The 17,926-nt window shown below is 55.1% G+C and overlaps 2 protein-coding genes across 9 annotated transcripts in view; one reads left to right on the top strand and one right to left on the bottom strand.

Annotated features, from left to right (window-relative positions):
* Positions 1-12,447, top strand: part of GPSM1 (G-protein signaling modulator 1) — a 110,398-nt gene extending 97,951 nt beyond the window's left edge. For 6 of the 8 annotated variants that reach the window (XM_017810033.1, XM_017810034.1, XM_017810032.1 and 3 more), the window contains 3 exons: positions 7,788-7,947; positions 10,061-10,269; positions 10,367-12,447. In XM_017810033.1, coding sequence (XP_017665522.1) covers positions 7,788-7,947; positions 10,061-10,269; positions 10,367-10,555 — 558 coding nt within the window. In that variant the 3' untranslated portion in view covers positions 10,556-12,447. Of the gene's footprint in view, positions 1-841; positions 891-2,063; positions 2,403-3,776; positions 3,881-7,787; positions 7,948-10,060; positions 10,270-10,366 lie in introns of those variants that run through there. The other 2 variants (XM_017810038.1, XM_017810039.1) reach the window with 2 other exon arrangements.
* Positions 12,448-16,097: 3,650 nt separating this feature from the next.
* On the bottom strand, positions 16,098-17,828 carry DNLZ (DNL-type zinc finger). The gene is made up of 3 exons (XM_017809926.1): positions 17,574-17,828; positions 17,065-17,204; positions 16,098-16,409 (listed from the first exon to the last, which is right to left on the bottom strand). The coding sequence occupies exons 1-3, from the start codon at positions 17,826-17,828 to the stop codon at positions 16,238-16,240; spliced, it is 567 nt and encodes a 188-aa protein (XP_017665415.1). The 3' UTR covers positions 16,098-16,237.
* Between the last annotated feature and the right edge of the window lie 98 nt (positions 17,829-17,926).

Here is a 17,926-nt window from a genome sequence, read left to right as displayed (position 1 = left end):
AGCGTGGTCCTATTTCCATCCCCTTCCAACTGCAAAGTAAATCACTGCAACTGCTTGTAGTTAAAACACTGTTTTTCTGCTTGGGTGTGTGTTGGTGTGCACAGCCAGGTACCATAGCCCTGGGTGAGGGGGAGCATCGGATACACTCCAAAAACTTACTGCTTGTTGGCAAACACTTATAACCTGAGTTGTTTTAAGCAACTAGTTCAGGTTCACTCCCAGTTTTGGTGTTTAAGGGATGCTTCAGGTTTTTGCTGGGCCAGATTGACCTCTGTATCCCTCATCTTCTTCCACAGACTGGAGAGAGTGACCTGGAATTATGGTGCTTCTGCCTTGTCTCCTGAGTTAGTAAAACAAGCTTCAGGTGCTAAATCCAGCCTAGTGTGTTTCTATTAAATGGTGACAGGGAAACCCAGCCTGGTGTGGTAAATGCTGTCAAAACCCATGTGGAAAAGTCATTACATTAACTAGAGAGACTGTTTGAATGCACATATTGCCTCCCAAAGAGAAGCCAGAAGTAATTTCCATGCCATGAGCACACTGGTCTCATCAGTGAGGGCTGGGCTGACCTGTGGTTCCAGGACAGGTTATTGTGTAGCTGAGGAAAAAAGGGTAAATCCAATATTAATGTGGTTGTTGCACAGAATGGCCAAATCTGGTCACAGTGGCAGGAGCTTGCAGACAGTTGGATCAGCACTGTGAGCAGCAGAGGTGTCAGTAACACTTCAGCCAGACACCCACGAGGCACAACACGCTCCCTCCCAAAAGGAGATCAGAAATTACATTGTCACCTGCTGTTGAGCCACAGGCGTGGATTGAAGCCCTGTGTGGCAGCAGGGCCTGGTCCCAACAGGTCAGCACTTACTGTGTTACGGAAGGAGGGAGCGTGGGTGAGTTATTTTGATTTTGTTTGGAACAATAAAACCCAAGTTATTTGAAATCTTAACAACAGAACCAGCTTTTAGCACCGGCGTTTATAGGGATGAGTGGGCGAGTTGTTTAAAGGGAAAAAAAAAAAATCTTTGAAAACAGTCCAAGTGAGGGTGATAATTTCATGCTACAAGGGAAGCGTGTGCACGTCCTGGGTTTGGGCAGGGTGTGTATGGTCTGTGCCAGGGGCTGGGGCAGGGCACACGTGTGCCCAGGGCACAGTCCCTGGCTCAGAGCTGGGACCTGACAGTGCGGGGGGTGTCTCTGCAGATCACAGACATCTCACTCACTCCCCTTTCCTGCATCCTCAACCCAGAGGGGAAATGTCATTTCCTCTTGTTGTTCTAAGCACCGACCTCGTGTGTGTGGGCTCTGCCCCTGGGTTGTTACCCATCTTCTGCAGGAGTCCTGGTCTCGGGTCCCACACAGTTTCTATCTTTCTAATTACTGTGTGACTCCTGGAAATAAATGTACTGGTGTGGAAAAGCATGGGCAGTTCCCCAAAGCTGCATTTGTTAAGGCCAAAGAAATCTACTACTTTGGCAGTGAAACGTGAGAATGAAGTGTAAGAGGACAGTGTAGACAGAGAGCTGGGAGTGCCACCCAGGCTCTGTCCCCATTTTGCCCCTTTGGAAAGCTGCTTCTCCTCCCAGTGCCTCATTTCACTGCCAGAAATCCCCATTTCACAAATGTGAGGTAAGAACAGCTCTTCGGCTGCTGCGTGGCATTTCCATCTTTCCCTGTTTAAAACCCTGTTGCAATTAGAAATTTCCCTCTGTTGAACGGTGGTACATTTAAATCGGGAGGTGCTTATGGCTGAGCAGCTCCAGCTCTTGCAATAAGACAAAAAAAAGATCGCACATCTAATAATATGAGGAGCAGGAGGACTATCGGGAGCTAAAAATGGTCCTTCAGTATTTTGGTGCTTTAAATCCAGGCGATAATATTGTGTCTGTGTGTGCACAGAGCATTTGCTGCCGCGGTGCCTGTGCCTGTGGAGCCGAGTGTGTTTGCAGATGTAGTTTAGGAGAATCGATCCCAATCTATTTTTAAGGTAAAGTGAGTGTGGCGGGTGGGAGGTGAGGAGGTGGAAGGAAAGCTAAATATTCACGTAGCTCCACTGTGTGTTTAAGAGCATCATCTTAATAACACGAGGAGGATCGTGGCAGCGAGGTGAGGGAGAGAGGAGCCTTCTCTGGAGCCCACCCTCCCTCCCCTCCGTGCCAGGGCACCGGAGTGGCTCTGGGAGGAGCAGGGCTGTCGCTTTAAGCCTCATCTCGCACCCAGCGGGTCACTGGAGCTGGCGACGTTCTTCACATGGCTCCGCGCTCCGCATAAATCCGCGCTCCCGGAGCGGGGCTGGGAGAGCTCCCGGCGCTGCCGGAGCATCGCTGCCGCTGCCCTGCGAGGGGAGGTCGTTCCTGCCCGTGGACATGTGAAAGCTGGAGCCTGGGGAAGAGCTGGCTGCTGAGGTCAGTGAGGAAAACTCGGGTTTTGTTTGTGTTTCCTTCTTTCTGTGAAATGAGAGGCTGGGTCGGGAGGAGGAGGAAGAGGTAGATACAGAGACACAGAGGAGAGATTCATTCAGGCCGGGATGTGCCTGTGTGTGCTCGGGGGTTTTAAAGTTTTCAGGTAGCTTCAGCGTGAACTTTTTATTATTAATATTTTTGCGACTTTATTACTGATATTTTGGCAACTTTATGGGCTGCAGGCAGTGCTCAGGCTCTCGGGGCGTGCTGTGTCTCACAGCAGAGAGTGCTGAGGGTGGGTGGTGATCCCTGAGCCCGGGGAGGGGGACACGGAGTGTCTGCCACCAGCCCTGCCCTCAGGGGGAGCGTGGCAGCGGCGCCGAAGGATTGGCATGGAAAGGGAAGTGGTGTCCTCAGCAAGGACCAGGCGAGTTTTCCAGCTCTGCTGATTCTGGAGATGACGGGCTCGTCAAGGAGTGGAGGCTCCAGCCGAGGTGCTGCTGGCCAGGCACTGGGAGAGTCCCCGAGAGATGGTGCTCCAGGCATTTCAGCTCCCGGGGAAACAGGCTGTGGCTTTCAGGCAGGGATTTCCTTCCACTCCTCTCCTCCAGCCCCCACTTGCCGTTCGGGAGCTCTCTGCAAACCTCCCCCTCGCTGCCCTTCACCAGGTGAGGTGGGGAGGTTCAGAGCCCGATGGGTTGGGGTTGTGCAGCCCCCACAGTGGGGTCTCCAGGGTGAGGTGTTGGGGTGATACAGGATAAAGAAAAACCACGTGCAGGGGACTGACAGGTAGCGGGGCAGCCCTGGAGAAGGTGCCCTGGCACTGGGGGTCATCAGCACCACCAGCCCCGCTCCTGCCTGGGGGTTTTGAGGTCGGCTGCCTTGGAAAGAGCAGAGATGAGGAGTGATGGTGCATCTGGTTCACAGAGGGAGAGACAGATAAGGCATGGTACAGAGACGTGGATGTGTGGGAATGAATATCTGCCAGGCCCTGGGCACATAGTGCTGCCAGAACAAGGGGCACGGTTTTCTGAGGATTGTCCACCGGGGAGAGCTTGGCCCTGGGGAGCAGTCGCTGGATCCTGCCCCAGCTCTGCCACTGCATCTCTGCAGGACGAGGGCAGGTCACATCTCCAGGTTGTCTCCTCCCTGAAATAAGGTGGAATTGTGGTGGACACATAAATGCCAAGGCAGTGTTCTGAGGGGGTGGCAGTGAAAACAGCTGTGTTACCCCTGAACCTGCTGCCGTCCTCACTCATCCCTGACCCGGCCACTGACCAGATGCCTTCGAGCAGCAGCTCCTGAGGTGGATCCATTGTGCCAGATCCACTGGGATCTGTTGGCTGCTGGGCAGCAGGTCCTGCCTGCAGGTCCCCTCGGAGGGCTGGGCAGAGCAGCCCTTGAGCCTGACGGCTCCTTCCTGCATCGGGGCAGGTCTGCAAGAAGCTGAGCCGGGAGGACAGGAGGGGAACCAAAGGCAGGTCAGTGCCCTGGGGACACCAGCTGTGGGAGGAGAAGCTGATCTGACTGAGGGACAATGTTTGGCCCTTTGGATGGCTCATGAGAGTGTTGGCAGTTTGGTTTGGTGGGAGAAGCTCCTTTTGAAGGGGATGTTTCCCCCATGGAATCACTGGTGGATGTGCCATGGGTTGGCCAGCACAGAAAGATCTGACGGTGTTTGAGGGTCTCTGGAGCCCTGTCCCAGAACAGCCTGGGAGTGATTCAGATAGACTTTGGTGGGGCTGAGCAGCAAATGTGGGAAGAGCTGCATCCCGAGCTGCTGTGGGGGCAGCAGGAAGCTCTGGGAGAAGCCGCCACCTCCGGAGCGTTGGGTTGAGGGTACCTGTGACAGCAGGTGTTGGTGACCCCCATACCCTGGGAGGGTATGGGCTGCTGAGGGGCCAAAGAGAGACTGGGGACAGGGTGCTGATCCTGGGATGTGGCTTGGGACTGTGTCAGAGAAAGGCTCTCACGGGTGGGCAGCGGCTCCAAGGGTGGGAGCCCTGCGAGGCATCTGTGGGCTGTGACTTCAGGTGTTGGGAGCTGGGAAGGGGTTTAGTTCCTGCAACTAGGTCTTCTGCTTTTGTTTAATGGCTTTCCTGACTCCAAGTGAAAATAGCTGAGGGGGTTTAGGCACAGGAGTTGGTTTGACTTTTTTGGCTTTCCTGGGATTGCTTCAGCCTCGGCTTCACCTGCACATCCAGAGTGTTTGGACTGAGGCATTTCCCCAAGAGATTCTTCTCCGTGTCCTGCACGTCTTGGGCAGAGCTGGGCAGCCCAGGACCTTATTTGGTGTGAGTGAGAGTTTATCAGAGAGGAAACAGGGTGGGTTTGTGCTCCTCCACAGGGCAGTGACCCGCAGGGACTCCCAAGCCCTCCTGGAGAGCCGGTGGCCCTGTCCTGCAGGGAGAGGGGGGAGTGGCAGCAGGATCTGCTCCTCGCTGCCTCTCCAACATCTCAGCTGTGGTTTGCACATCCTGAATCCACCCAGGCAGGTTAAACAGCCTGTTCATCCACCAGCAAGGGAATGTATGCAAAAGCCTGGATGCCTTCCAGGAGAGAGAGTGTGTCAGGAGGGAGAGTCCTGCTCCCAGACTGTCCCAAGCCAGGTTGCTTAGCTCTGTGATGATCTGGCGGTGTCCAGGTGGGAATACCACTCTCAGAAAATGGGAACAAAGCTCTAACCCCCATGAATGGGACCTCCATCTGCCTGGGATGGAGCTGTCACTGTCTTCCCGAGGTCAGGGAGCAGAGGCTTCACACTTGCCCTTGTCCCCTCATGGGGAGAGGTGTGTGTGTGCTGAGGGTGAGTGTGTTTGCAGCCAGATCTGCCCCGGGGTGAGCTCTGCTGTGCCAGCAGCCCCTGGGCTGTGGGTGCCAGCAAAAGCCCCAGGTCCCTCTGCCCCGTGCAGACAGGGTTGGTTTTAATTTTGTGACAGCATCTGGCTGACCACAGGAAGGTGACAGTTGGCAGAATTTGGGCAGTTGCAGTGCTGGAAGCAGAGGATGTCCCAGCCAGGGACACGAGCTATGGGGTGAGTCTTGGGGCTGGAAACCAAAGGTGGTGCCCAGGAAGCATTTAAGGACCTGGGCCCGTGGTGCCTGGTGTGTGTCTGTCCTATGGCTGTTGCTCAGCCCCATGTGGGGATGCCCTGGATGTGCCAAGCCCCGGGCGAGCACAGATGGTGAGCCCCGGGGTGTGATTACACTTCCATCTGCCCTCACAGCTCCTGCCTCGGGGCTTGGAGCAGGCTGGGAGGGAAGGAGCCAAGCACTCCCTGCCTTGTCACATTTGGGCATTTTAATTAGAGAGGTGCAGGCCTGGGGCAGGGGTTGGCTGGGGCAGTGCTGGAGGGAGCCTGGTGTCCTCAGGTGCTGCCCTGAGGCTCCCAATGTCCCGTCCTGGCTGGCACAGCACGTGTGAGCCCCAGTCATGGCCCAGGGGCACCAACCTCCTGCCCCTCGGGTGCCACCATACCAGGAGGTACTCGGGCACACAGCCAGCCCCATCCCACACTTCCATGCACTGGCTGTTCTTCCTGCTGATTCAGAGCATCTTCTCCTCTCCCAGCCACGTTGTGAGCAGGGATTCCCAACACCCCACATTGCAGGGTCTCTGGCAGGACGTGCCCCAGGGCAATCTGGTCTCTGTTGGGGGAAGCCCTGAGCTGGGGGCTCTGGCCACACAGTCAGGCTGCTCCTGCCAGGGGGAACTTGTCCCGTGGATCCAGGCTCTGATTTACTCCGTGTGGTTGTGGGGAAGCTGGAGGGAGGCTCGGTGTGAATGAGCCGCTTCCTCCTCTAGCCTGAAATTTGGGTCACACAGCCCAACACAGCAGAGCTGTGAGAGATGTAGTTCACCCTCGGTTCAAGCTTTGATTTCCAAGGTGCAACTGTTGATGGTTCAGAGGATGGATCCATGAACAGATCGGCACGTGGAGGGAGGTGAGAGGGGTTTTTCCCCTCCCCGATCAGCTCCCACATTGCTAATGTTCCTCTCTGGCCCGCTGCTAATTTTGACGCTGCCCTAAATAGAAGCTGAGAGCATCTCATCTGCTTCGCTTGGCATACAGGAAAATTGTTTTCCTTCATTTACCGAATCCAACTTGTGGCTTTAACCCTGTCAGCACAAGTCTCTCCCTGTTGCAGAGCTCCCATGAAGGGCTTTGCCTGCCCCTGCCCCAGGGAAGAGCTCTGCTGGGAACGGCACTGCGTGTGGTGGGATTGGGAAGGCTCCCAGGCTGCCCAGAGTGGCCACAAGCAGAGCTGGGAGAGGGACTTTGCTTCATCAGCAGCCAAGGGGATCCCTTCTCCGCTGGAAAGTCTGGCACTCGGGGCTGGCTCTCCCTGTGCCCTCGCCATCTCTTTGGCACGATGTGCTGCCCCCCAGGAGGGATCCAGTGCTCCTGCCCAGACTCTGTGCTGGAAAATAGCACAGACAGACCCAGTTGTAGGAGGTTTTGGTTGGTTTCTGTTGTGGTATTTTTTCCAGCAACTGGTGGGACCAGCTGGGCACTCAGGGACCGTCCCCGAGCCTGGCAGATGCCCCTCTTATCGCTGGTTAATTTTATCTCCCATTCCAAGGGACTCCTTGGAAAGGTCTGTTGTTCCTGCTGCTCTGGGCTTGCTCTCAGGGCACGCAGCCCCTCTCCATGCTGGAACTGGCTGTTGGACTGGTGGCCTCCAACACAAGCCCTCCTGCAGCACGACTTAAATATATCCCTGCCCAGTGCAAGGTGCTCATTTGGGGCTCTTGTGTAAGCGCCGCTGTCCTGAAAAACTGTAATTTAGTGGCATTTTCAGCTGGGTGACTGTTACAAGTGCTGTGCTGAGGACATGGGGGCACAGAAGGGAAGTGTTGGGGTGTGAGGGGCAGTGTGGAAGGGTTGGATTTAGCTGGTGGAAGAGCAGACCCTGAGCTCGGGCTGAGCCCCAGCTGGGCACTCAGCAGCACTTCAGCCAAGGTGGCTGCACAGTTCCCCTTCATCCCTCTCTGAGCCCAGCCCTTTCCAGCCCAGGAGCTCCCCACAGAGCAGTGCCTGGGGAATGCTGTCCCCTTTTGTCCCCTCTTTCCCCTTCAGCCTCCAGTTTGCTCTGGGTGCTCGAGGCACTGCAGTGACAGCGACTGCTCAGAGTGAGGCTCGTCCGCGTGCTGGTGGGAGCCGGGCTCTGCTTTGGGCTGTGGAAGTGCCTGGAGCCTCTGGGATCAGAGGGACCAAGGAGCAGTGACCCCAGCAGTCTCCCAGCTGGGGGGCTTGGCAAGCCAAGGGCACAGCCAGGACCCAGCCTCTGAACAGACCAGGAGAGGCCACGACCATTCCCGATCCGCACCAGACGGAGCGATTGGAGCTGATCGGGGTGTTCTGACTCTGTCCACTCTCTTTCCAGAAAATCAACCGGACCCCTTCGGATGAGGAATGCTTCTTTGACCTGTTGAGCAAGTTCCAGAGCAACCGGATGGATGATCAGCGCTGCCCGCTGGAGGAGTGCCCGTCAGAGGCTGCGGAGGGAGCTGCCACCCCGGTGCCTGCCCTGGGAGAGCGGATATGTGAGCACCCGAGCGTTTCTAAGGCACTGTTTCTGTGGGAGTGCCGCTGCTCCCGCAGCCTGGCCAGCTGTTGTGGTTTACTGTGGATCCCGTGATGTTTTCCCTAAGCCTCAGCTCTCTGAACTTAGCAGTTCCTTGGCAATCTCCCTCATTATTTAAGGAAGGAAGAGACATTCTTATGTTAATGGTTGCTGAGGGAAAGGCTTGGAGAATGTGAGCTAAGGCTTGGGGAGTAAACTAGGAAGAGAAATGGAAAATGCACTTGGATTCCTCCGGTGTGGATCTTTAGGTCTTGGCTTTGGAATGGTGAGGTTGGCATGGGGACTTCTGCCACTTCCATGAGGAAGATGATGATGGTCACGGCTGAGGGAGCCTTGTAAGAACCTGGGGTGTGCAGGGGCTGGGTCAGGCTTTCTCAGGCAAGTTAAAATACTGCCAGTTTTTGTAACAGTGTTGCCATGGAGGAAAAACTTCTGGATTTTGTACTGTTCTTGGATGCTGTGGTGATAGGTGCTGTGTAAGGACAGAGGAGCCAGAGGGATGGATAAACAGTGGGAAGCTCCAGCAGGCAGACAGCGAGCTCACCCCCAGGAAGAGCAGGGATAAATTGAGGAAGGCGCCTGACAAACAGATGGGACAGGAAAGGCAGGGCTGTGTTTGCACTTGGGTTTTTTGGTCTTGACGGCCTTTGTTTAACCCAAGCTGGAGAGCAGCTCTAAAATGCACAGATCGCACTCCACGCTTAATCACTGGCACAAAGGGCTCCAGAAAGTCCATTTGAGCTGAGGGATTTGTTTATCAGTTTCCAAAAGACTACAAAGTGCAAACGGGAGAGGAGGAGACCCCTGACACCCCTCAGAGCTGGGCAGAAGGAGCAGGGGCGGGGGCTGAAGTGGCAGCGAGAGCAGAGCTGTGCAGAGAAGGTCAAGAAGGCAGGTTGGCTGTGAGGTGAGAGGGCTTTTATCATCTAAAAATAGGGTGGAAATAAGCATCGCTTTGTCAAAAGATGCATTTCTGACACAGAAATGCATTTGGCTGTAACAGCTGTGTAATTTAGGAGACTGGGTTTAAAATACGGAGCTTTATAAAGAATGCACAAGCAGGCACATGTTCTGTTTGGCTCATTTGGGCTCTGAGCCTTTTGGACGTGTTATTTTGAAGGATTCTTCGTGAGCTGAAGGGGAAGAAACTCATCTTTGTGTCAGGGCTGAGATTTTCCTGTGGTTTTGCAGCTCCATGAGCTGGGGCTCCAAGGCGAGCTCACTGTGTCAAGAGGCTCAGGGCAGCCTCTGCCCCAGTGCTTTGGGCTCAGTGGGACAGGAACACCAGTCAGGCTGGATTTCTTACAGTTTTCCTTTGCTTGCCCCTGTCTGAGTGTAATGTCTGTTGTTTGGGAGCCTTTCCCTGCCCAGAAGCTGCCAGGAGCCAACAGGCTCTTTTCAGTGATGCATTTCCAAAGGGTCTATAGAGGGTGGATTATGTGTACTGGTTCTGGACTGGGACCCCTGGCACCAGGCTGTGCCAACCCTATCCCAGGCTAGGGACTCACCTTGGCAGCCTCTCCTCGAGCTGGCCCAAGCAGGCTGGGCTTCTGGGGGGCTGGGAAGGTGCTGGCAAGTGGAAGGCTCAGCCAGGCCTGGGCTTTGCTGAGTACTTGTCTGGAATTATTCCTGACCCTCAGGACTGTGCAGGCGCCTGTCACAGCGCTCAGGAACTCTGTGCTCACCTGCAATTGCCAGTGTCTGCCTGGTGCCTCTTGGCTCCAGCTGGGAACCAGAGTGGAAGCAGCAGTGGAAGCTGCCTGTAGTGCTGGAAAAAACAGTGATCACACCCAGGCTGTGGTTAAGGTGGGGGCACTGAGTCTCCTGGGCTGAGGTGGCACCTTTGGTGGCCTCCAGGAGCTGACCAAGCGCAGTGAGTGGCAGAGAGCCCCTCGGGGGGTCCAGCAGTGGGAGGTGGGTGTGAGGTTCTGCTTTTCACCTTGTCACGGCACCTCCTTCCCCCTTGTGCTGCCTCTGGGTCTTTGCCTGTGTGGGAGGTGGGTTGGACAGTGGTTTGGTGAGGAGGATTTGGGCTCTGCAGGCAGAGGGGTGACCCTGCCCTGTCCCCACAGCACAGTCTGCCCTGATGGCATCTCCACAGACAGAGGAGTTCTTCGACCTCATCGCCAGCTCCCAGAGCAGGCGCCTGGATGACCAACGTGCCAACGTGGGCAACCTGCCGGGGCTGCGGATAACCCACAACAACCTGGGGCACCTGCGTGTGGAGGGGGATGCCCAGGAGCCCGGGGACGAGTTCTTCAACATGCTCATGAAGTGTCAGGTACCTGTGCTGGGGGGGAGCGGGAGCTCGGACCCCTCTGCTCCAGCCCTTCCCTGTCATCCTGCCCCACCCTAACGCCCCTCTCCCCCCCGTGCAGTCCTCCAGGATCGATGACCAGCGCTGTGCCCCCCCTGACTCCATCCCCCGGGGTCCCACCATGCCGGACGAAGACTTTTTCAGCCTCATCCAGCGAGTCCAGGCCAAGCGCATGGACGAGCAGCGGGTGGATTTGGCCTCGGCCCAGGAGGAGGCTGAGGAGGAGCAGCACAGGCCTGGTTCCAGCTAAGAACTGGGCTTTGGTCTGGGGGGGTTGTTTTGGCTTTATTTGGGTTTTTTTTGTTTTTAAGAAAAAAAATGTGAGTGGTTTCAAACCCGAGGGCTCCTGTGCTACCACAGACTTGTCCCAGGAGCCACCCCAGGGGTGTGGGAGCTGCACCTCCGTCCTGTTGCTACAGGAAGGCCCAATGGATATGGGGCACAATTTTTAAACAAGGGGTTTTTTTAGGACACACGGCCCCTGTAACACTGGGCACGAGGGAAGGCTTTGGCAGCCCCTTTGCTGATCACCTAAAAACCCAGGAACTTGTAGGAGCCCAGAGGGGGTACTTAACTCCAGCCTTGATGTCTTTTATTTCCACAACACTTTTAATTAAATGGGGGAAGGGAAGAGCACCTTTTCCATTTTGAAGGCCTCCTGTACTGCCTGCATCACGAGGTGACACAAATGACTCTGGATCCTTCCCTGGAACATCTTGCTCAGCTTTGTTCCTTCTACAGGAGAAAATAAGCCCAAGTCTGAGGCCGTACCAGTTCTTTAAATCCTACCCCACCCCAGCTGCATCGTTGTCCCACACACCTGAGAGTATTTTAGGTTTGCTGAGGACTCTGCAGAGCCCTGGACACCTCCCTGCTTCCCCAGCTCTGGGCAGAGCTGTCCTGGGACCTCTTAGCAGGAGCAAAGCCTAGCTCACCCTGAGCTTTAGTGGGACTTGTTACCTCTGGAGCTCAGCCAGCTGTGCAGGCCCGGGGCAGGGGCTGTGCCTGGGAAGGGGAAGGTCTCTGCTCATGTGTTCAGCCCATGGCAAATGTGGGCAGCACTGGTGCCACTGAGCCAAGGTCTCAGGCAGGTGAGGGTGCCTGAGGCAGAACCTGCGTGTGACAGGGACCCGCTTCGACAGCCAGCAAAGCTTTCTGCCCACAGCTTGTCCTTCCTCCTTGTCCTTCTGTGTCCAACAGCAGCTCGGGATAATGGCCCTTCAGCCTCCCTGTTTCTCCCAAACCAGTGCTGAGCTGCTCCTGGCCCTGGCAGAGCTGCTCCGGGCAAGGCACCGTGGCTGTGCCCCACCCGGCTCCAATACCTGGAGCCTCAGAGGAGCCCCAGCCACATTTACTGTCATTCCTTCCCCTTTTGGACCAGTTGGAAAAGCTGGAGGAGGGGAGCAGGGACCTGACTTCAGAAGGTGCAGTATTTCCCTTCGCTTGACCAGAGACTATCTTGGACTTCAGAAACTGCAGCACCGAGTTGTGCCGAAGCAGCGACGTCCCTGTAGAGAATAAAATCAACACTTCCTGTTTGAAATGCATTTGTTGGAAGCATTCCCAACCAGCAGCGAGATGTTTTTAGACCAGTGATGCTGCTCATGGGGCATTTTCCCTGCCTGCACTGACCATGTGGAGTGGTAGCTGCATTTTACCTGCTACCTGGGAGCACTCACCTGCTGCACGGACCACTTGGCCAAGGCTGGGCCTCCTTCCTGGGGCTGGGAAGAGCTCTGGAGAAGGGAGAGGAGGACCTGCCCAGCCACCTTTGTACCAGCCAAGCTGGCATTTGTAAAAGAGGAAACCATTGATGATGATGATGATGATGATGATGACCTGACCAGCTGCAGGCTCGGGCCTGTGCAGCTCTCAGCCAGGTGGTGAACTGGAATCTGACCATTAAGCTTTCAGAGGTATTATTGAGGTATTATTTGCCATATACTTGAATGTATGAGCTTATTTATTTTTTACATGTGCATTTGCTAATGTCATTTTAATGGGAAATTTCCAACCCACAGGTACTTGTTTTTTTTCTAAAAAATAATCTGCCAAATGGATTAATATATTAGAAATGAATACAGCTCAAGGGGAAGGGATGTGGGGGGGTTGTGCTTAATAAATATTTGTGTCTAAGCTTCAGTGCAAATACTCATTTCCATTATTTCTTGGCTGACAGCAGGGCTAATCCTGGCCCTTTGGAATGGGGGTGGGTGGGAAGGGGGGTCTCTGGTGACAGACACCCCACATGTTAACAAAAGGGTTTGTGCACCCACCTACACACCCTTTACACTGAGAGCACACAGATCTCTTGGAAGCAGCCCCTGTTCCAGCTCTGCCTGCCTTCCAGCGTGGATGTGGCTGTGGAGGGAGATACAAAGCCCTGAGAATTCCCTGCCCAGAAGTTTCCAGGACGACAGGGCAGGCAGAGCAGCCCTGCATGGTGAGAAAAGACCCCTGGAAAAGGCCGGGGAAAGGCCAGGCCGTTCCTTTCAGGCCCTGCCCATCTCGGTGCCTCCCCGGCGCCTGGCCCAGAGCTGTGCTGTCCCCCAGCAGCTGCCAGGGCACCAGGGCAGCGAGGGCACTGCACAACCCTGGCACCAGCCCTCAGAGAGGACACTCACACAGCACCAGGCATGAGCAGGCTCTTGGACTGTGCTAGAAAGCACTTTGGGAGCAGCAGAGTTTGACTGTGAGGATAAAGCCAAGTCCCAGCTGGTCTTCCCACACCTGGCTAAGTCGTGCTGGCCACTGCCAGTCCTGAGCAAAGATCCAGGAAGAGCCATCCTCAGACCTGGGTGCCTCCATGCAGTAGTTCTGTGCCAGAAGTCTGTGTGTGCAGGCTCAGGTTCCCAGGAGCAGATGCCATCCCTGTGGATGAGTGATGGGGTCTCACCTCCTGTCTCTCCATCCTCAGCACTGGGGAAGGCAGCACACGCTGGCTTGGCTGGAGGCACTGGCTACAACTGTCTCTCCAGGGCAGCCCAGAGCCCGCAGTGGTGGCTGCTCTGTTGAACCCTTCCCTCTCCCACGCCCCCAGAGCTCGATCCCAAGCCAGGAAGAGCTCTCCGATGCTGACACCCGCCGGAGAGCCGCGGGATTGCCGGGGCCGTGCAGTGCTGCTGCTGCAGCTGTGGAGCGAGTTACTCGGAACAGAGGCTGTCCCTGGTGCTGGGCAGATCCTCTTCATGAAGAACTCTCAAAACCCAGCAGAACGTGAGATCCTGCCCTCTCCTACCCAGCCGAGGCACTCGCAGGGCAGGGCTGATGTCCGGCCTGGGGAGATTTTATTTTTTTTTTTTTACTGCCAAGTCACTTCAGGGCTGAGGCCCCACACTTCCCTCAGCCCTCCCCAGAGCCTCACTGTGCTGCTGCTCCAGCCCTCACTGATATTCCTCAGCTGGAAAGGCTCTCAGCTACTCACTCCCAGCCCCATAGGACCCCATCTCAGCCCCCTTTACCAACCTTGGTCCCAGAACCCAGTGCCCCCCATTTGACAGACACTGCCCAGCACAGTCCTGCTCTGCTGGGTAAACACTGTCAGCACTACAGAGGCAGAAAATGAGGCAGTGTTTGCCCTTTTGCAGAAAAGCCCTTGTGGGACAGGATTCAGGAACAGGATCCATCCCTTTACCACAGTGGAATGTGTCAAAAATGTGCAAACAGCTTTGTTTGCTGCCCTGGGACTGCTGCTTTGCCCCCTGGAAATCACCACCTCCCCTCTGTGTCCCAAAGACTTACCCTGGTCAGCTGTGCCTCCAGTCTCTCTCCTCTGCTCCTTCAGTCTGTCTCCTGTTCCACTGGGCCTTCACAGCACTTTTTCCCCATCCTGACACACCTACAAGTTCAGGAGAAAAGCTGCTTCTCCCCACTCCTCATTTCTGGCTAAACCAAGCTCTGCTGGGCTCCCCTCAGACAGACCTGTGTCCCCCTTCCAAAGCAAACACACTGCCCCAGGACACAACACTTTTCAGAAAAACCCGCTTCAAAAGGGAGCACGGAATTCCTTTTTTTACTTGGAATCTCTTAGCAGCAAATATTTTTTGTGTTACATGCAAATTCCCTCATGTGATGTTGGCCTGAACCTTCAGAGCAGCAGCAAGAACTGCTGCCCTCCCTGCTCAGAGCTGGGGGCTGCAGAGGCACGAGGTGCCAGAGGACCATGGGACAGGGAAAGACTAAAATACAGGAATGGCCAACACAGGTTTTGCTACATTTTTTACTAGAGCAAAAACTAGCACCACCTTCCTGTAGCTGGAGCACAGTAACAGGTAAGAAAGGTAAGGAAAACAGCCAAAAAAAGCCAGGTTGTAAATGAGTTGTTTCCAAGGCAACACAAATCCTGCAACAGCTGCTCTGTTCCACCCCATCAAAGGCATCAGCACCATGGAAGCAGAATGCTGATTTTCAGATTAAAGGTAATAAAATAAGCACTTTTCTTGCAGTGCTAATAGGTGCCAACAGCTCAGCACAGGGTGAGCACACAGCAGTGCTCGGAGATGCAAGACTCCTGTTTCTCAATACTGGATCTCTCCAGCAGCTGTTGTTTCAGGGAGAGCTGTATTTCACCAGGGTCTGAGCACACACCAGCTGGCTGGTGAAGGTCCTGCCCCTGTTTCATCACTCTGAACTGACACACCAACAGCAACATGACAATTTTCCTGTTGCTCTGACCCAATACTTACAATGCAACACGTATAAAATTGCTATGAACACTTCTGGTGAAGTAAACTCATTAATGCACACAGTGCCCTCACTGAATCCTTGGCTGATTAAGGACCAGGAGCAGCTGGACAAGACTGGCTGAGAGAAAGGATGTTGCTCAGCCCCAGACACAAAGGCCAAGAGGGGTTTTACTGCCTTCTGTGCCTCTCTAACGAGGAGGGATCTAAAGAGGTTGAGGGATCTCCACCCTCAGAGACCCTGAACATCCTCCTTTAACAAGGGGCTTGGACTAGAAACCTCCAGAGAGCTCTTTCACCCTAAATTAGTCTTTGATTGCAAGTTCAAAACCATAAAAAAGCAGCTACTTCACTGTACAGAGGAAACAAGCCCTAACAAAGTCCAACATGATCATCTCACTGATGATCCACCACTACCTGAGTGCAAACACCTACATTTCTCATTTATTACTTTTTTTTCTTTTTACTAATCTTAATATGCATCAGTAGCACTAAAAAGCCCCTCAATATTTTCCAGTGAATTCTAAGGCAGCTTTCTAGGTGCTCTACTTCTCTCCAATGTGCTCCACAACTATTAGTTTTGCCTTCACACCCATCCTCCCCCTCCCCAACAAGGAGCTGCAAACCCCTCATGCCCAAGTGGGATCCCCGAGTGTGGGGGCTGATGCTGTAACCCCAAAATACAGAACTTTCAGCCCTGACACCAGGGCTCTGGAAGATGGCAAAGGACAGATAAAAGCAGCGAGAGCTGCTGACCCTCCTGTGGGACCATTTTGGCTTTGGAATTTGGGACTCACCTCCTCAGGTGGTATCAATTGCCCCTCTGCTCAGCTGCCATGGGATGCACCTCCACCAGCTCCACAATGCCTGGGAAGGGCAGGGGACATCCCTGAAACCTCCAGCTCCAGCTGCACCTTGTTATGCCAAAATCACACAGACAAAGAATTTCTGGCTGCCTTCTGAGCAGGGAACAAAGCTGGGCTCTGGGTACTGCTGGAGCACTGAAAACAGCCTCAAAGTCAGCAAAACAAGTACCAGGAAAAATACCCACACCACCTCGAAAGCCATCAGCTCGATCAAAGGCAAAGTTACACAGGACAAAGACACACGACAGAGAAAAACCCACACCCAAGTTTATTTTAAATACAGACTGTGGAAATGAGGGAATGAAGGTAAAGAGTCTCTTAGCACCAGCAGGGCAACCCAAATCCCACACGTCAGGTCTGTCCCACAGGTCACAGCCCCATGTGTCAGGTCTGTCCCTTGCTGCCAGGCTCTGGGGGGGCTTCCTTGCTGTCCCCCTCTGCCAGCTGACCCTGGGACTCGGGCTCTGCCGAGCTTTCCAGCAGCAATTCCAGAGCTTCCTCACCAGCCACACGTCTCACCTTCTCCCCTTTGGCTGCCAGGATCTCCTCGATGTTCCTGGACAGCGATTTGAGAACCAACAGTGACACCACAGCAAAGGCCCAGCACAGCCAAGCACAAGTTCCCTCCTCCACTCTGCCCTCAGGATTGACACCACACAGTGAATCACAAGGGCATCACCATGGGACACCTCCATAGTTTGGGAAGCAGAGAAAACCGCCCAAACCTTCTGGGACTATTTTTATCCACTCTGATCAATAATTTAGCAATTACAGCGAAACAGAAGCTTTTAAAGGTATCTCGGGAAGTCAGAAATCACTGGAATTCCACAGCAGATGACTCTACACACTTGAGACACTTATCCAGGGAAAGCCAGCAGTGATGTAGTAAAGCCTAAGGGGAACAGAACCCCACAGGCAGCAATTCACCTACTGCCACCAACAAGGATCCCTGTGCACCCCACAGCTTCTGCTGCAGCTTCACACCATTTATTTGGATCCTAGACAGTGCCAGTCAAATTAGGTGATTTAAAACCGAGTCTGTGTGCTTTAAGGAACTGGATGCAACAGAATTACACCCTGCAAAAACTCTTTTTTTGTGTCTTTTTGCCTGAGCCACATTTTAAAAGCATCACAGAAATAACGTAGGAGCTCAAGGAGGGTCCGGCTGCACCCCTGAGCAGGGGCTGAGCAGGATCCCTCGGCACACCCACCTCTTTCCCTGCAGGTCGGAGAACCAGCCCAGGTTGTCGGCGATGACGTGGTGGTTCCCGCAGCCGGGGCAGGTCACGATCACCACCCCGCGGTGGTAGGCGGCCTTCGAGATGGATTTGGACGAGCGCGTCTGGCACACCTGGGAAACGAAGCGGATTTTGTGAGCGCGGGACCTGCAGCTCCTGGGCCTTTAGGACAAAGCCACTTTATGCGATTAAAACTTTCTCTCCCCCTCCGCCACCTCGAACTACCCCGAGCGGCTCGATGCCGTGAGCTCAGCCCAACACAAGCGGGGTTTCACTGCTCTCTGTGCCTCCCTGAGGAAGGGGATCCTCAGCGATACTCACAAGACCCCGAACATCCTCCTCGCACAACGGGGTGCGACTGGAAACCTCCAAAGGGCTCTTCCAGCCTGAGTTAGTCTTTGACTACAGGTTTAGAACCACAAGCAAGCAGCTACACTGGGACCTCCCCCCGGCTCTGTCCCTCACAGCCCCCCCTCGCCCACCTTGCAGGTGTACACCAGGCGATAGTGCGTCGCCGGTGGCGGCCCCGGGGCGGTGCAGGCCGGGCGAGACGGGACCCGGCGCGGCCCCGGGGCGGTGCAGAGCGGGCGGGCCGGACCCCAGGGCGGCCCCGGGGCGGTGCAGAGCGAGCGGGGCGGCGGCGGCGCGGCCCCGGGGCCGGGCGGGGGTCGGCGGGGCCGCCATGGCGGCGCCTCCCGGGGCAGCGCCCTCAGCGCGGCCCCCGCCACGCGCCGCATCGCACCGCGCGTGCGCGCCGGGGGGCGGGGCCTGAAGCGCCGGCGGCCATGTTGGATTCGGGCAGCGCCAGGGACCCGCCTTCAATTAACTCTTTAAT

This window comes from Lepidothrix coronata, unplaced genomic scaffold, assembly GCF_001604755.1.
Source record: "Lepidothrix coronata isolate B3197 unplaced genomic scaffold, Lepidothrix_coronata-1.0 Scaffold28, whole genome shotgun sequence".
Taxonomy (NCBI): domain Eukaryota; kingdom Metazoa; phylum Chordata; class Aves; order Passeriformes; family Pipridae; genus Lepidothrix; species Lepidothrix coronata.
The sequence above is the reverse complement of the archived record's forward strand: the minus strand, read 5'-3'. Positions and strand labels throughout refer to the sequence as shown.

Bases quoted from the DNA above. Each gene is read 5' to 3' on its own strand.
- DNLZ (XM_017809926.1), bottom strand. From the start codon at position 17,828: ATGCGGCGCGTGGCGGGGGCCGCGCTGAGGGCGCTGCCCCGGGAGGCG. The intron at 17,205-17,573 runs GTGGGCGAGGGG...TTCGTTTCCCAG, and splicing joins GCCTGGTGTACACCTGCAAG to GTGTGCCAGACGCGCTCGTC. The intron at 16,410-17,064 runs GTGGGTGTGCCG...ATCGCTGTCCAG, and splicing joins TCCGACCTGCAGGGAAAGAG to GAACATCGAGGAGATCCTGG.